Below are 17,206 nucleotides of genomic sequence, written 5' to 3'. Positions count from 1 at the left end.
GAGAAATTAAGCTACTGAAGTCAGCATAAATAACCCCAAAGTCATCTTGTGCTGCCGTGTAAGAGGCTACAACGTGTGGACTCAGGCGGCTCAATTGGTAGGAGGATCAGAAAAGGGTCCTGAAGGTTCAGGAAGCTTAAAGATCAATTCACTGCTGCGGGAGGCTGAGACTGTGTCTGGGATGTGCAGCTTGCCTCCCTGTTTCACGAAGACAAAGCACGGATTTAAGGTTTAGCATTTAATCCTCAGAGAAAGAAAACTCCCAGACTCCGTACCCAGCACTCTCGGGAGTAATGCAAAATCAGGACGTGTGGGAGACAACTTTATTCAATCTGACTGCAGTCTAAAGGCTTCACGACTATGTTTTATGTCAGACCAGGCAAGTTGCAATGGCCATGAAATACATTTTGTCAAGACACCTGCACTTTAAATTACATTAAATAAATAGACAGCAAATAACAACATCAGAACCTCCAAAAATCAGATACAGAGACACTGAAGGTGATATGATGAGGGTGTTTCTAAAATAGGCATGACTTTGTAATAAGAGATTTTAAATGTAGTATCTTTTCACATTATCATTTACACAGACCTTTATGTGGACAAATCAATTCTTGATAAAAATCCAAGCTCTTTTCAATATTGGCTGCTGTAATTTGGGCCAATGACAAAAGAAAGAGACATCCATGAATGCAGAGGTTTTTAAATTGGCTTTTCCTTACATCTTTGATCTCAAGTTTTTATCCTTCCTGTGAAAACTGCAAATAATCAGCATGGAAACAAGTACTGGAAGTATTTAAACTGTAGCTCAGAAAGTAGATTCTATCTGCCATTCTGAGTTTGTGTTTTTTTTTTTTTTTTTTTTGAATGCTGGCGATGGCTCATGCAAAAGATTACTATATAAAAAGCAAAAATCTAAGACTGCTGTTTCCCCTGATAAATCCAATTGTTTGCCATAATACAGACTTATGTTTCAAGATACAGAATCTTAACCTTCAAATTAGGAGTGGCTTGGAAATTGAGAGAAGCAATGACAAAGTGACAGAGTCACTGCTTGACTCTGATTTCCAACCAGGAACAAGAACATCTGATGTCACCATATGAAAAGGTCTTCCAGCTTAATATCACATTTTTTTTTTTTTTTAAGTCATCTCCATACCCAAAGTGGGGCTTGAACTGACGACTCCAAGATCAAGAGTTGCAGGCTCTGCTGACTGAGCCAGCCAGGCGCCCCTCTGGTTTAATATCAAGAAAAAAAAAGACAACAACATGTTGTTGCCAGTGTAGACACAGCTCAGCATAGCATGTGGTCCAAATTTCATATTCAAACTACTTAAAAAAAAGTTAAAAAGAAGAGAAGACACATATGGAGACATACATACTAACATACAGTGGAAAAAAATAAACCAAACGAAGCTGACGCCACTGCAGCATTTCTTAGCACGATCATTAGTGAAATGTATAAACACAACGTCTTTTCTTTCATATTAACGTCTGAAACGGGAAAAGCAAAAAAACCTAAATGTCCGTATACTGGGAGTGGGGGTGGGGGGGGGGGAGAAGCAAGCAGAGGTCCGGAATTCTTATAAAAACTGCTGAGCAAACTCTTCCATTTCTCTCGAGAGGGTCATCGCTGTGACAGGCAGTTTCTCAACACTTGTGCTTCATGGCAAGCTAAGGAGAAAAAGGGGTGGCAAAGTGAGGCATTATAGCATCAGGGAGAATTCACCGTGCTGCTTCCATCCCCAAATGAACGACGAGAGGCAGCAGCGAGGTTTTACTCGCTGTGGCAGACCGCCATATTATTATTATAAATTATTAGCATTTTCTCAAAGAGCCCACCGAGCACTGCCTTTGTTACTCCTCCCTAACAGTGGCTCCTTTGGTGTCAAGTGTCCTGCTGGGGGAGCGTGCTATGCGGTTTTCCCTGCACTCCACGGGAGGAGCCGATGGAACAGCCAGGGCGCAGGCAGAGTGAGGGACCCACCTAGAACAGGTGGGCCTAGAACCGAGGTCTCTGGGCTCCCGGGTTACTAGTCATTCAGGAAAACCAATACTCCTCAAATGTAAGTATTTACTGATATCTTATAAAGTATTAAAAATCAACCGTAGGAAAACAATTGGCATTAATCCACTCAATATCCAGCCTGGACCTTCAACCAAGTTCCAAAGCGCTTGGCGAGATGAAGTGGTGTTACTGACTGGGGCTGAACAAGAAAGAGACCAAATCCAGACCTCCATTTACCACTCCTCCCGCGGGTATTTGAGAATTGTGGCTTGCTGAAAGGTTAGACCTTTATAAATGGGAACGCTAATACCACTGTATCATTCTGTAGCTTCCCAAGCCCAGCTAGAGCCCACGATGATATATTGAAGGCAACATAGGCAGGTACGGAACATAAAGTTAAATCTGACTTTGCTTTTCTTAGATCCTTTCCAAGGAGCCCGTACACTGGGAGGTGACCCCGAAGGCAGAGCTGCGCCTGAACTGTAATTCCTCACATGTCTGGAGTCTGGCATTAGGGAGGGGGTTGGGACTGGGAGTAGGGGACAGGGTTCTGCCATTCAGAATGACTTGCAGCAAACAGCAGGTGATTCTCTGCAGGCAAGAGCTTTGTAGAAAGCCCTGTCGTCTGCTTCATGACCAGGTTCCTGGTCCTTGAAGGATGAGCCAGGGAGCCCCCTGATTCCACACAGTGGTGCTGGCCGTCATTCTGGGCGGTGTCAACGATCCATCTCTCCAGTGTAACCCAGGGCAATCGGGGTCTGCCATCCCTTTCTTTGATGTCTTCAAGAACAAAGTCATAACCCCGGGGATGCCACCTCAGTTAGGCCACCTGAGAGAGCAGCAAACCCTTCCTTTGCAGCCGGTGCACAGAGGGGACATGCGGACCTAGCCCTCGGGCTGCTAAATTCACCGCAGCTGGAAGAGCTCCCCGTGCCTCTCTGCCTGGTGAAGCCAGCCTCAGCAAGACCTCCACAGACCCTCTGCAGTGTGGACGCCACATCCGTCAACCATTGGACAGTGTGTGTGAGCATGCCTGGGCTGCTCCCGTGCTAAGCGCTGTGGGCTTTTGCTCAGAAAGGGGGAGGTGGCTAGTAACTCCTGACCTCGGAGAGCTTATGGTCCAGGAGACATGGTGGGTGGGGGGCTCTCCTTCTGATCTGTTCCATGGCCCCGCCACCTGCAGCCCCTCCACTGTATGGACTCCACTTCTTGCTCTGTCTCTCATTTTAATACATTATTTAGCAACGTGGACGACTCCAATCAACACAGAGCTGTTAAGTGTTGTGCATAATGAATACCAAACATAAATATTTGATCAGTGCTGCTGTCCTGTTATTCACGGAGCTGTTAACCTTCAGCTAATGGGCTCGTGCCAATTCACCCACAGTCATTAATCTTCAGCAACAACCGGGCCCCGGTGACCGCTACCATGGGTCTGGGATGGCGCTAAGCCCAGCCCCCACCAGGTGGGGCCATGGCCAACTCAGCATCGCAGGAATACGACAGGACTGGGTCTTTTACTATTTGAAGTATCTTTGCAGAAAGTGGTACCATTTCCATGCTACCTAGGGTTTTTGTTGTTGTTTGTTTTTTTAAAATTCTCTGGGAGTTGGAAGTCTTGGAATATGGAAGGCAGGGTTGCTTCTTTGCTACAATTTTGCTGCATGACCTTGAGCCCTAAAGTCACAACTGCTCCATACCTCAGTCTCCTCATGATCATAAATATCATCTCTAACTCAAATGCTTCCAACTCCCTCTAAATAATGATAAATCATTACTCATATTGGGGGAGAGTTTTAAGAGACCTGGACTCTTGAGGTCCCTTCTGGTTCAGGGACCCAAAGGAAGCAGGTGACTGTAGTGAGGACAGAGGCAGCCGCTCCCTGCCAATGAGAGAAACCCCCACTTACCACCCCCTGCCCCGCAAACGTGAGCGTGTACAAAACAGGGCAGATCGGCATTCCTTTCCATGAGAAATGGCATCTGAGGATGCCTAGGTATGGGTGCCCCTCTTGCCTGCGGACTCAGTGCCTGTGGCGGGTGTCAGAGCCAGGCGCGCACGGCAACGGTGTGCCTTCTGGGGCAGGGGAGAGTCAGCAGGCCTGCTCTGCGGCTGCGCTACTTTCCTAAGGGCTGAGACGGTGCCAAGCCCGCAGCTCAGGAAGGAACGGCGCTTCCTCAAGGCAGGCCGAACAGAGCCGGGGGAGACGGGGTACAGGAGCAGTTTCCATCTGCTTTCCTGGAGTTAAGCACCCACATATCTTGATGGCAGGGCTGTGCAAAGGTGATCCACTCACTAATGGACCTGGGTTACTGCAGGAGTCCTGGGAAAAGTTAGATCCTTTTGACCGCAGTGTAGAGAAGTGTGCCATAGTCTGGCTGGGGTGACATGCCCTCATTCAACCAGGGAGCATGGAGGAGTCTCACCTGGTCTTGCTGTGGTCTGCGAAGGGTGCCGGCATGTACCCTGTGTCTCAACTCGTAAACACAGCCCACTCTTTATGAATCAACACAGCTGCTTGTCTGGGGGCGGAAGGTTTGTGTTCCACCTCGGCATGCTGTCCTCACCAGCAGGTGTGGTGGGGGCTTGGCTGGGGAAATGACATCTTCACGGTCAGGCCACGCCAGTGGGTTTAAATCGGGAGTCCTAGTCCCTGGGAAAATAGCCACACCTTATCTAAAGAGGTCACTCTCCTCGTTAGGAATGCCGCCAATGCTGCTGATTCATAAGCACACATCCCAACTTTAGAAAACCACACCTGGCGAGGACAGTGCCTCGCTCCCACTCCCTCACATGCAGTAATAGACACCAGCAACCCCTTCACCTCCTTCTTAGAACACCCATGGGCAGGGAAACCAAAACAAGGGCATGCCGCCCCCTCCCTCCTCCATCTCTCCTGAAAGCAGGCCGCTGGTGGCACTGATCCTCCCAGTGGTCAAGGCCAGAGGCCACTTTGCCTTTGGTGGCCTAATCAGTTTCTAACCTGACAGGCCCTGTTTCAAGGGTTGTTCTGTGTTTAGAAAGTATCCGCCATTAGCAGGAGCCCTGCCCAGCCCACTCTGGGGGGAGGGGGCAAAATCTTCATCTCCAATTCCTCCCCATCCCTTTGTTGGGGTCCTCAATCACATTTCTCCATGCCCTTACATAGGTGCTCGTTATGGGATGGAATAGGGCAGGTTCAACAGAACTATTTTCATGGAAATTATTATCGCCAGTATTAATTCAGATCTGTATGTCAGGTACTGTGATCGTAGATTTATAGGTTTGAATTCATTCAATTCTCTCAATGCCCTAGGAGACAGGCACTGTTATTAATTTGCCTGAGTTTACTGATGAGGGAATTGGGGCTTAGAGAAATCAGGCACTTGCCCAAGGTCATGGGGATGGTAAATCAAACATAAGATGTTAACCACACCATACCGTCTTCCCAAGCACCTAGCAAACTTGGCAACAACATCAGGGAAACAGGGAGTCCAGGGCCAAGAATCATGGCCATCTGGTCAGGTTATCCAACCCAGTGTTTGTACAACCGCCTCTGAGGGGGACGCCCACATGGATGACCTCCAGGTATTGTCTACTCCGCCTTAGGAAGAGTGATTTCACAGACTTCCTTGGTAACCTGGCTCATGATTTCATCATTCACCTAAGGTCTGGTTTTAGCAGAATCTTATCAGTGCACTGTTGACTGTTCTATTCTGTGAGGCAAGGTCTGAAAGAGAACTGCCCGCACTATCACCCCTCCCAGACTTGAAGACAATTAAAAAATGACTCCCTTTAGCGTTCTCTTCCCCAAACCAACACTTTGAATGCTTCTCCAGGCTTCCACTATCACCCCACCCCCAATCGCAACATTTGCTGTGGTTATAAATGAAGCTGGGGCAGGAATTCTAGGGTTTCCATCTCATCATTCTGTCTCACAAAGGCTGGAGAAGGGACCTTAAATCTGAACCTTCCGGAAATCTTCAGTCTGAGCTCCCTCTTTCCGGGACAAGCGGTGAACAAGGGTGTGGCCTCCAGCACGGCCACCCTGCATTTTCAGCCAGATCTGGCCAAATCTCCTCCAGGGAAGCCCACATGGGCCCCCGAGACAGGGGTGCGGTAAGACCCCGTCACAACAGAGAGCTGATGACAGAAGGACACAGGACTGTGCAAGGGGGCTGCAGGACAGGAAAGCAGGAAGCATCCCCTGGGGTTCCGATCCACAGTCAGCCCTGGGCATGAGTCCCTGGGTGAGGCCAGCCAGCCTCAGCTGGGGAGACCTTTCTCATTACTTTTCAGGTTGTGCATTCTCCCTTCTTCAGCAGAGCTGGGGTTTTCTGTTGAAGCAAGTTAATTTTTTCCCCAAAGGTCACCTGAAAAGCATATCTGAAAGGCCGGATCATGAGTCGGAGAGGCCAACAGTTATCAGCAGGGGTTGTTTCTGGAAACCTAAATTCCAATCCCTAGCCAGACAGCTGCCCTTTGACCCGAAGCACAAGATCAGTCATAAATCCTCTATCCCCTGACCAACAGGGCCACCCTTTCCTTTGGTTTGTGACTGCCTCAGAGAGCTGGCTGCCAGTAAAAACTCCCCTTTCCCCTTCTGGAAGGCACAGTCTTTGGGAGCGTGTGCACGTGCATGTGTGCGCCTGTGGTCACGTGGGAAATGCCACGACCTGGGTTCAGAGCAGGTAGGAGCCCTGGGGGCAGCTCTGCATGAGTCAGGGCAGCCTTAGAGATCCAAAGCCCCTTGCAGAGGGGCAAGCAGCCCTGAGGTGCCCTGTGTGTGTTGGGGGTGGGGGGACTAGAGCTGGCTTTTCATACAGTGAAGAGATAAGAACACAGGATGCTGGGCTCATGACCGTGACCGGAAAAGGGCGGCAAGGAAAAGTAAGCACGGGCCGCCCCAAGTCTTTTCCAAGCACTGGCCATGGGGGGGTGGGCGGATATTGTTGGATCTGACCTCCTCCTCCCCCCATCCTCTTCCCTGAAACTTGAGCCCTAAAATTCTGGGCAGGAACTAAGGTTGGTCCACATTTCCCAAAGATCCAGATCCAAGGTCAGAGACAAAGACGTTAGCAAGGACAGAAATGAAGAAACAGGTACAAGAAGCACTTTCACGATTCTGGTACTTACTAAGCAGCAGGTTGTATAAAGGGTGGGGAGAAAAAGGGCTTGATTTTGTATCTCCCACTATGGGAAACACACTGCAATAAGTTTCTCGGAGCCAAAGCTCCCTGAGCACCCAGAGTGGAGACCTTCGCCCCTCTGTTGGACCCACCTTGTGCGCAGTTTCCGCAAACTGCTGGGCGCTGTTCTTCATGTCTTCCGTCTTCTCCTCTGCTCGGCCTAACCGCTCCCCACGCTCATTCAAGGCCTGGCTTGCTTTCTGTACGGCGCTGGTCACACTATCGGCTGCCGAATGGAGGATGCTGTTCCCTGAAGAAGCACAGCAAAAGCGTCAGAGGCCGCCTCGGCTGACCTCCAGTGAGAGAACCCTGCGATGGCGGAGCACCTGCAAGAGCAAGGCGGGTCCCTACAGAGAAGCTTCAGGTATCTAGGAACCAGTCAACATTTCTTCTGATCTTGTCTGACTGCACGTGTGTAGGAAGAGGACCCCCAGCCTGCAGGACTTGGGCAAATGCCGATGGCTTCTCTCGCATCCCCTTCACTGACACAGCCCTCTCTCCTGCCATTCTGTTTGGTGAGGGTCCAAGGGACAGGGGCCATCTGGATTTAGGACTTGGCTTGCAAAAGTAAATAGAAATCCTGACAAGTTTATAGAGTTAGGCAAGTTCAGTGAGACATATCTGGATCTTATGCACATTTCCTCTTGACCTGGGGTTTAGGTGAAAACCCACAGGGAAAGGGGGCACAGAACTTTTCCGGAGAGAATGCTCTGTATTCCTTTCAACTCCTCCCTTCCATTTTACCTCGCTGTCCCTAGATGCATGGCTTCTTGTAAGCAGCTGTGAATTAGTCTCAAAGTTCAGCGGAGATGTGCCAGCTCCCAACCTTGAATGCTGAGCCATGGCTTGGTTGGCTGGGCCTCCTTGCCTCTGATCTCCAGTTCATGAAATATGGGGCCTTAATACTGCACTTAGCCAGGAGGTAGAAAATGGTGACAGAAACCAGCCTCAGAAGAAACTGAGGACTTCCAGATTCATGAGGAAGTTGAAAACCATCACACTTCAAAGGATTATGTATCCCTGACATCCCATTTGCCAGGACTGGAAAACACGACCTAACAGTGAAGAACTGGCGGATGCATAACCCACTGAGAACCAGAGACTTGCAAAATTACAACCCAGGAGAATTTATAGCTGTATTTTGTTAACATTGAGTGGAAAACATTTAATGGCACTTTATGTAATAGCTTTATGACTTTGGATAAGTTTATTACATCATTTAACTTTGTACTTGGGATGGATACATCTAGCCACAGACAGCTTTTAATAGAAATGTAGTCTACCCACCCCCCCAACCCCCTACCTCCAGTCTCAGCTGTAAAGGCTTCCTAATTTCTCTTCTGTGGCAAAAGTCTGTGGTTTGTGGAACAGAATCTCAAGCACAGAAAGTGCCTCGTGCCTATGAAGGATTTTGTAAATTGTTTCCCATTTTTCTTCTTTAGGAGTGGATTTTAAGGGCCTCCACTGTGTGCTAAGGGGAGGAGAATGGGGTGGTATTACTCAGTTGTATTAAGGACTCCATGAGCCAAGATAAATCAACAGAGATTAATAGGGACTAGAGGAGAGGAGATGAGGCTCTGGAGGAAACTGGTTGAATACAAGGACTGGAATGGAAAGGCTACGTCTTTAGAACAGATGGAGGAGGAGGCGAAATCTTGGTCCCCCCTTCTGCTTTCACATCATATTCATGACTATGATGATAGCCTAGGTTAGACCATTCCCTAACATGGGAATAGCATTTTGCAATCTTAAGTACCCTGACAAATATTATCTCATTTGGCTGTCACACAAATTCTCCTGAGAAGACTAAGACTAAGTTGAGGTTAAGTGGTTTGCAAGGAAGGAAGTGGCATGGCAAGCACTGGAACCTGATTTTCCAACGATTCTTCCTTATTCTGTAGTTTCCTCTTTGCAGATATGGTGTAGGTTGTGGGAAGCAATGCAAGTAGACAGAATTGTGAACAGACTAGCAGAGACAGATTTTGACAGTTTATTTCCCAAGGTAATGCCTGACTGTTTCTGTCCTCAAGGTATTCCTCTTGGTCAATGAAGAGTTATTGCCCATGCTGTACTGTAAGTCAAGTGGTCTTGAGAAGAAAGAGGCCAGTGGGATGGAATGGGAAGATGGAAAGGACTGGAAGGGGCAGAGGAGTGGGTGGAGCACACTAAAATTTCCTCCCTTTCTTGCTTCCTTTCACATACCCACAGCTTAGCTACCAGAGGCTAGGGCAAATATGGGGCAGGGAATCTGAGACTTCACAGCCAAGAATAGCTGTATTAAACCAAAGGGATTTTAGAATTAGCTACCATAAAATTAGGAGGGTATATAACTAGGACTTGTCTTTTCCCATTGAAATTGACCCTCATGATGTCCTCCACGTTAGACACATCTGTCTTTCTGGAATAAGCCATACTGTCTTGTCATGACTTCCTGAACCTTGTACAAGATATGAGGTAACACTGCATCCAGTTTTATATGATACTGTTTAACCAACAGGCATTATTACTAAAAGAGAACCAAAAGCTGTCTTCAGTATTCAAAGATGACACTGATTACCAAGATCAACAGAAAATCCACCTCCAGGTATTTTCAGATATGAGGATGGATTTGAACAAATCTCACGGCCTTAGCTGAAATGACCTCTCTCTCCTGGTTTCAATTCTAACCGTATTTCAGGCTCAGTGAAGTCTCATCACCTTTGTCAAGCTTCAGGTCAACTCCAAACCCTCCTTCCTCTCAACTCTGTAAGAACTGTCTATATCCTTCGTGGGCACTTATCAAGGACATTCATGGGCAACTTTTCTACCTCATTTTTCACCTGTAGATGCAATGACTTTCCAGCCAGGTGATAAATTCCCCAAGGGGGCACCGTTTCATTATGTTGGCCAATCCTTAAATCTTGAATCTTTCTCCCTTTCCCTTGGGTCTCCTGCTTGCTTACTTTCTTCTCTCTGAGATCTTGCTAAAGCTGCAGTTCCAGGCTTCTGTCCTTGGCCTTCTTCTCTCTCTCTCTCTCTCTCTCATTCTATAGACTCTCCCTAGATAATTTTACTCAACTCCTGGCTTCCATGACCAAATTCCATCTTTCGCTAGGTTGTGCTGCTAAGCTCCGGACCCATGTTTTCTTACTTGACAACTCCAGGAGAGTGACCCAAGGTCATCTGGAATTCATTATGTGTAAACCTGAGGTTGCAGTTACCTTATTGAATTTACACACACACACACACAGACACAATCTTTGCCCATATCTCTGACAATTCCTAGAAATGAAATTGCTGATTCAAAGAACAAACACATTGTCAAGGCTCTTGATGCATGATGAAAATTGCTTCCCTAAAAGATTCACTCAACTGTCAACACCATTCACCGGTGTGCACGCTATGTGCCAGGCACTGTTATACTGACGCAAATGGCAGAATGACTTTGAGGGAGTGATTTAACTTCCCTGATCTTCAATTTCCTCATCTGTCAAATGAGGGTCATGCCATCCAGCTGGTGTGGTTGTTGTGGAAATGAAGATGAAGATGTATGCCAATTGCCTGTAGGTGTTCGGTGGATGCTTGTCCCTCCATCTCCTTCAGACCACATCTGCTCTCTAGGAATTTTGGAAAAATGGCACCATCCCACCCAATTCCATTGCGTGTCTCCCTCTCTTCTCTCCTATTTTGGGGTTAAGTGTCTTGAGGCTCCCAGAAGACCCTTCTTAGATATCTTTGTATACCTGTGGTGCCTAGCTCAGGGTGTTGCTCAGAGAGGCAGCTGAGCACAAACTCACTAAATCAAGGCATGCTTTACTCAAAAGTTGCGGCCCATCATGTTGTGTTGAGTTTAAATCTGGAAATAAAACAGTCTCCCAAGGCAGACAGAACAGTATTTCTCTCTAAATAGACAGGAAGCATATTACTACCCAAATTTATTCAAGCAGTCTGAGAAGAGGCTGTCAACCGCAGCAAAATAAAGTCAACTGCCTTTTGAATTATAGTCTCTGGAGAGTAGAGACCAGTCTTACTTTATTGATGTTGCATATACATCAGTTCCACTTGATATGTGCTTTTAAAAAAAAATATATATATATATATATATATGCTGGCATCTCTTTGTTTTTTTATGTTGGCATCTTTTATGTGAAGTGATTGAGTAGACTGTAAAAGCTATGGCTTGAGATAAAGCAATAACACTGTATTCAGTCACTGCTCGAAAACACAATTAAAATAAATTTAAATGTATAAGAAAACAAGGGGAAAAGACTAAGGTGTATTGATAAACAACAATAGAAGAGAAAGAAGAGGGGGGAAGATTTTCAAAAGCACACGAAATATGCCAACAGCTCCAAGAGCAACATAATTTCTTTATACTGTCTTAGACTTCAGGTTGTATCTTGGTAATCAAAATTCCTAATTTAATAGCTAGGAAAGAGGCAACTTCAAGAATTTTCACCAGCTATCTCCTCTATCAAATATCTACATCTTCGTATCTCTCTGCATCTCTATATCTGTATCTATAAAGATGACACCTATAGGTATGTATATTTGAAATGCAAAATATTCATCTTGTTTGGACAAAAGCAGGAAAATCATCTAAAAAAATAAGTGATCAATAAATATATGCCAGTCTATACTCGGTGCTGAGTAAACACACTCATCTCAGAGCACTGTTTTAAAACTGAATTGTTTTGGGGGCGCCTGGGTGGCTCAGTCAGTTGAGCATCCAACTCTTGGTTTCAGCTCAGGTTATGATCTCAGGATCCTGGGATCGAGCCCCATGTCAGGCTTCGTGCACAGTGTGGAGTTTGCTTGTCTCCCTCTCTCTCTGCCCCTCCACCTACTCTCTCTCTAAAATAAAAATAAATAAAATCTTAAAAAAAAATGGAATAGTTTTAATAGTTTTGCTTGACTACTTCTACTCTATAGTCAATTTAACCATGTAGGAAGAACTGTACAATAAAGCCCCATGTATCCAAACTAACTTAAAGGAAAACCATTTATAGAAAAAAATATATAACATGGATACAATAAACTCACAAAAATTGGCAGGGAGCTCCATTATATTAAATCTGTCAATAGACCACGGACACTGGGAACTCTCATAGTATCTGTCCAAAGTGTTTAGTAATAGTAATAATTTATTCACTGGGTGGCTTAAATAGTCCCTATTCTATTCTTGCCTATGGTATTACTATTTTTTAGCAAAGCTATTTTCATGGGTGGACATAAAGTACACTTAAGTCTGGTCCAGTATTAGTGACGTTCAAATGAACTTTCCTGGTCGCTTTCTCCTTTCCTTTTTTTTTTTTTTTTTTGCTTCCAATCTTCACTGCTCAGGGTCTTTACCATGAAAGGACATATCAGCAAAAGAAAAGTCACATGGAAACTAGGTTGCCGGACTGCCGGGTCCCTTCTCAGATCTAAAGCCACTCAGAACCACTGATACACTCTCCTTCCTGAGAGGAGGGTGCAGCTCCACCCCCACCCACTGGCAGTAGCTGATGTTACATGGTAACCATGATGCTTCCTAGGGGATTCTGCTTAGGACTGTGACTTGTGCTAAACGTTCTAGAAATGAATATAATTTAAATAATAACGATGATATTAACTTCTCCAAACAGAGTAATTAAATGCAAAGGACTACCTGGTGAAACAAGCTAGTTCTTTTTTTTAAAATTTTTTATTGTTATATTAATCACCATATATTACATCATTAGTTTTTGATGTAGTGTTCCATGATCCATTGTTTGTGCATAACACCCAGTGCTCCATGCAGAATGTGCCCTCTTTAATACCCATCACCAGGCTAACCCATCCACCCACCCTCCTCCCCTCTAGAACCCTCAGTTTGCTTTTCAGAATCCATCATCTCTCATGGTTCGTCTCCCCCTCTGACTTACTCCCCTTCATTCTTCCCCTCCTGCTATTCTCCTCTTTTTCTTTTTTCTTAACATATGTTGCATTATTTGTTTCAGAGGTACAGATCTGTGATTCAACAGTCCTGCACAATTCACAGCGCTCACCATAGCACATACTCTCCCCAATGTCTATCACCCAGCCACCCCATCCCTCCCACCCCCCACCACTCCAGCAACCCTCAGTTTGTTTCCTGAGATTAAGAATTCCTCATATCAATGAGGTCATATGATACATGTCTTTCTCTGATTGACTTATTTCACTCAGCGTAACACCCTCCAGTTCCATCCACGTCATTGCAAATGGCAAGATCTCATTCCTTTTGATGGCTGCATAATATTCCATTGTGTATATATACCACATCTTCTTTATCATCTGTCAACGGACATTGAAACAAGCTAGTTCTTAATTCACAGACTCCATTCATTATCTGTGAGCCTGGGTAAATTACGAAGCTCCTTCTCTTTCCATTGACTAATCAATACTAATCATACTGCTGCATCTCAATGTTGGACCACCTCTAGGATCCCCTAATGGAGATTCTTCTGAAAGGTTAAATTTCATTTGTACTTTTGTGGTAATGACTTATCAGGCAAATTCTGTTACAAATCCAGTCTACTTTATGTAAAACCTTTCTAAAAGGAAGAGTCATTAACCCATGCTGGGCAAAGATGCAGTATGCCTGTCAGCCAGTCACTCACAGAAATAGCTAGCATTCACCGAATGTCTGTTCCGTCTGGGTGCTGTGTTTTAATTGTCAAAGCCCTCCAAGGAATATTTTCTCATCCTATTTTACAGTTGAGGAAATGAGTGCTCAGGGAGGTCAGGTAGCTTACCCAAGATCACCCAGATCTTGAACCTAAAACTCTTTTTTTTTAAACAAATATTTTTAAGAATTGTATATATTTAAAGTATACAACATGACGATCTGATATACACAATGAAATGATTACTACAATCAAGATAATTAACATATCCATCTCGGATTTTTTTCTTCTTTTTTTGGTGAGAGCACCTACAATCTACTTTTAGCAAATTTCTAGTATTCAATACAGTATTATTAACTACAGTCATCATGCTGTGCATTAGATCTCTACACTTATTCATCCTATAGAGCTTCACTTTTGTATCTGGGGACCAATACCTCTCAGTTTCCCTCACCTTCCTGCTCGGGGAAGCGAGACACAGAAAGAAAAAAAACTGCATGAGCTCGCTTATATAGGGAAGCTAAAAAAGTCAAATACATAGAAGCTGAGAGTTGATCCCAAAGCTCTTGATGACTATGTCAGCATTTCCCAAAGTGGTTCTGTGGTTTAAAAGAATGCACACAGGAAACTCCATTCTATGGTAAAAATGACTTTATGAAGTGCCGATCTAGCTGGTTCCTTTATTGCAGAACTCTGGAAAACCTTTAATATGCTAATGTAATTGTGAATCAGGAGGAGGTAGGGAGGGGAGCAGGAGAGATCTGCCAGCAGAATTTCTGAAACATACTTATTCACAGGGTCCTTTTGCATAGATTATTTTAGTAGGGTGGATTTCTGCAGAGTCTGCTTTCGGAAATGCTACTATAAACTATATTGACTCCTAAGTTAAAGGAGGAAAAATAAATCCAGGCTGTCTTCATCAATTTAGTAAGAGATAGACAAGTCATGTAATTACATTAAAAACGTGCTTTATAGAGACAGCAGAACAGATATAGCATGCTGAATGGCAGTTCCAGAATTATCTTTTGTCTCAAGTTGGTGGCTAATTTCAGGGACCATGAAACTTGTCTGTTGCCTGCAGCTGGATGACAAAGAAAAATGGACTCAGTGCTCAGGAATACTTTGTAAACCCATAAACTCAAAAGCCTACCTGAAGGACATCTTGGAGTTATCTATTACTGGCATTGCTAAAGGAACAAGAATGGACCCGTTTATCAGGCAAATCTCTTCTGTTGGAGATGTAGAGGTCATTTAGTAGAACCCTGGCCTGTTCCCAAGTCACAGTCATACCCCATAGCTCAGGACTCAGGAGAAAGCCCAATGCCCTCTCTCTGTCCTATGAATCGATGCCTAGGAGCTCACACTCTCCTCCCAATGCTTTATTACAAGATTCCCAATGGAAAGGGCCAAATATTGAGGGTTTTATTCATGTCCCTTTAAACATTTAAACTCAAGAAATTCACCAGTCCTTTAAATATTCATTTAAATGAGGTCCTTATGGGGATTAAGGAGGGCACTTGTGATGAATACCAGCTGTTGTATGTAAGTGATGAATCACTAAATTCTACTCCTGAAACTAGTATTATATGTTAACTAACTAGAATTTAAATAAAAACTTGAAAAAAACAACAAAATAAACTTTGTCCTTGTGAACATGTCCTTATGAGTTATAGGGCATCAGGAGAATGAATTTAAGAACAACTTCTTTTGGTTCTGTTTTGTTCAGAGAATATCAGGCTCTCAGAAAAGTGGCTGAAATGTAACTTCAAAGAGGGAATCCTTGTTCTGAGGTTAAAGTGGCTCTAAATTTGCTAAATTGAATTTTGCCCATTTTGTCTTTGCTAACTATGGCAATAAACCAGCTAGGATCTATAGCTGTCTGCTTTTGTTACAGTTGGAAGCCAGTGTCTTTCACTTGAATAACTACAATTTCAAGTCCTGATAGACACAATTTGAGTGCAGCTGGCTAAAACTAATTCTTTTCAACATATGGAGTCTGCTGCTTACTTCCTGGGTGACCTTGAACAAATAACTTACGCCTCTGTGCTTCAGTCTGTTTCCTTACCTGTCATGGGGATTGGTCTAGTATCTACTTTATAGGGTTGTGGTGAGGAATAAATGAGGTCATGTACAAGGGGGCACTTAGAACTGTGTCTGGCACGAAGTAGACAGTCAACTTTAGCCATTACTGAAGAGAGAAACTTTAGGTATCTGGCACTGAAGAGTCTCTAGCTTGCTTTTCTTCCACTACTCTCGTCCACCATGAACATCCTTGAAGGAACAATCTAGCCTGCTGTTGGCCTTGTACTTCCCAATTGCCATGGGCTTCCAGAGAAGTGGCTTCCAGACAACTCTTCTAACATTGCTCACTTGTTCAATAACCTATCAAGTCCACTGCCTATTTTAAGTTTCCTTCACTTGGCCACAGGACCACAAGGCGACTACTTCTTTTTAAAAGCTGCTCTTTCTCTGGGCTTCTATGCCAGACTATTTCTTAACCGCCCCCAACCCCGATCCCTGATTATTCTGTCAGTTGTGTTCCTTGCTTGGTTAGGGGTATGAGGGCAGAAGATACTAGCTCTGTGGCCTCAGGTAAATTACTTACTCTCGATGGGCCTATGTTTTCTCACTGGCACAGTGGTGATACAAAGAGTGCCTATTTTTCCTAGAGTTTGTTGTGAAAATTAAATGAAATATATACTCAGCATAGTGTTAGTAATGCAGTATGAACTCAACACACACTGTTATTGGGTAATATCTGATTCATTCAGCACATTTATTGTCGAATAAACATAGGCCAGATACTGTCTATATGTGTCTGCTTCTCAAATTCTACCTTAGCCCATTCTTTGCCTTCCCACCCTCCATCTGACCTTCTCCTCCTGAATGCACTGTGTCAGTAACGGGCCCTTCTGTCCACCCAGTATCCTATGCTCAATCACCTTTAAGTCCAACCTTCTGTCACATCCGACATGCAACTGTCCCCGCAGCCCAGGGCGTTTACCTCAGCAAGGGCTCTTCGCTCAGTCCTCTACTCTATTTCCAGTCCCCACCAGGCGTTACTGGACCATGCAGCAGCCTGAGTGGTTTTGCGGCCACCGGTCTGTCAGTTTTCTAACACATCATCCTCTTTGCTTATTACTAACCTGATCATGCCCCTTCCTTGTTGCGATCCTTTGTGGGCTCACCCATAATACAACACAACCAACTCAAGAGGGTCCCTGCTGATCCCGTGCCAAGCTATTCACTTGGCATCTGCCACCCCCAGACTCCAGTCTCTATCCACTGCTTTGTTGTTTCTTGACAAATTTTAGAAGATCATTAAAGTTTTATCAATTTCTTACTATAGGTAGAGCATGTCATGAATGAATTTGGAAAAAAAAAATCAATGCGAATAACAAGCTTAATAAGGAACATCATG

General features: G+C 44.7%; 1 protein-coding gene across 1 annotated transcript in view; it reads right to left on the bottom strand.

Moving 5' to 3' along the window:
- Window positions 1-1,650: 1,650 nt before the first annotated feature.
- Window positions 1,651-17,206, bottom strand: part of STXBP6 (syntaxin binding protein 6) — a 242,605-nt gene continuing 227,049 nt past the window's right edge. The window contains exons 5-6 of the mRNA XM_088025058.1: window positions 7,270-7,427; window positions 1,651-1,674 (exon numbers count right to left, since the gene is read on the bottom strand). Coding sequence (XP_087881184.1) covers window positions 1,651-1,674; window positions 7,270-7,427 — 182 coding nt within the window. The remainder of the gene's footprint in view (window positions 1,675-7,269; window positions 7,428-17,206) is intronic.

The sequence above is a fragment of the Eumetopias jubatus genome, unplaced genomic scaffold, assembly GCF_037043125.1.
Source record: "Eumetopias jubatus isolate StellerSeaLion01/CBP00866 unplaced genomic scaffold, mEumJub1_p1.0 scaffold_7, whole genome shotgun sequence".
Lineage (NCBI taxonomy): Eukaryota > Metazoa > Chordata > Mammalia > Carnivora > Otariidae > Eumetopias > Eumetopias jubatus.
The sequence above is the reverse complement of the archived record's forward strand: the minus strand, read 5'-3'. Positions and strand labels throughout refer to the sequence as shown.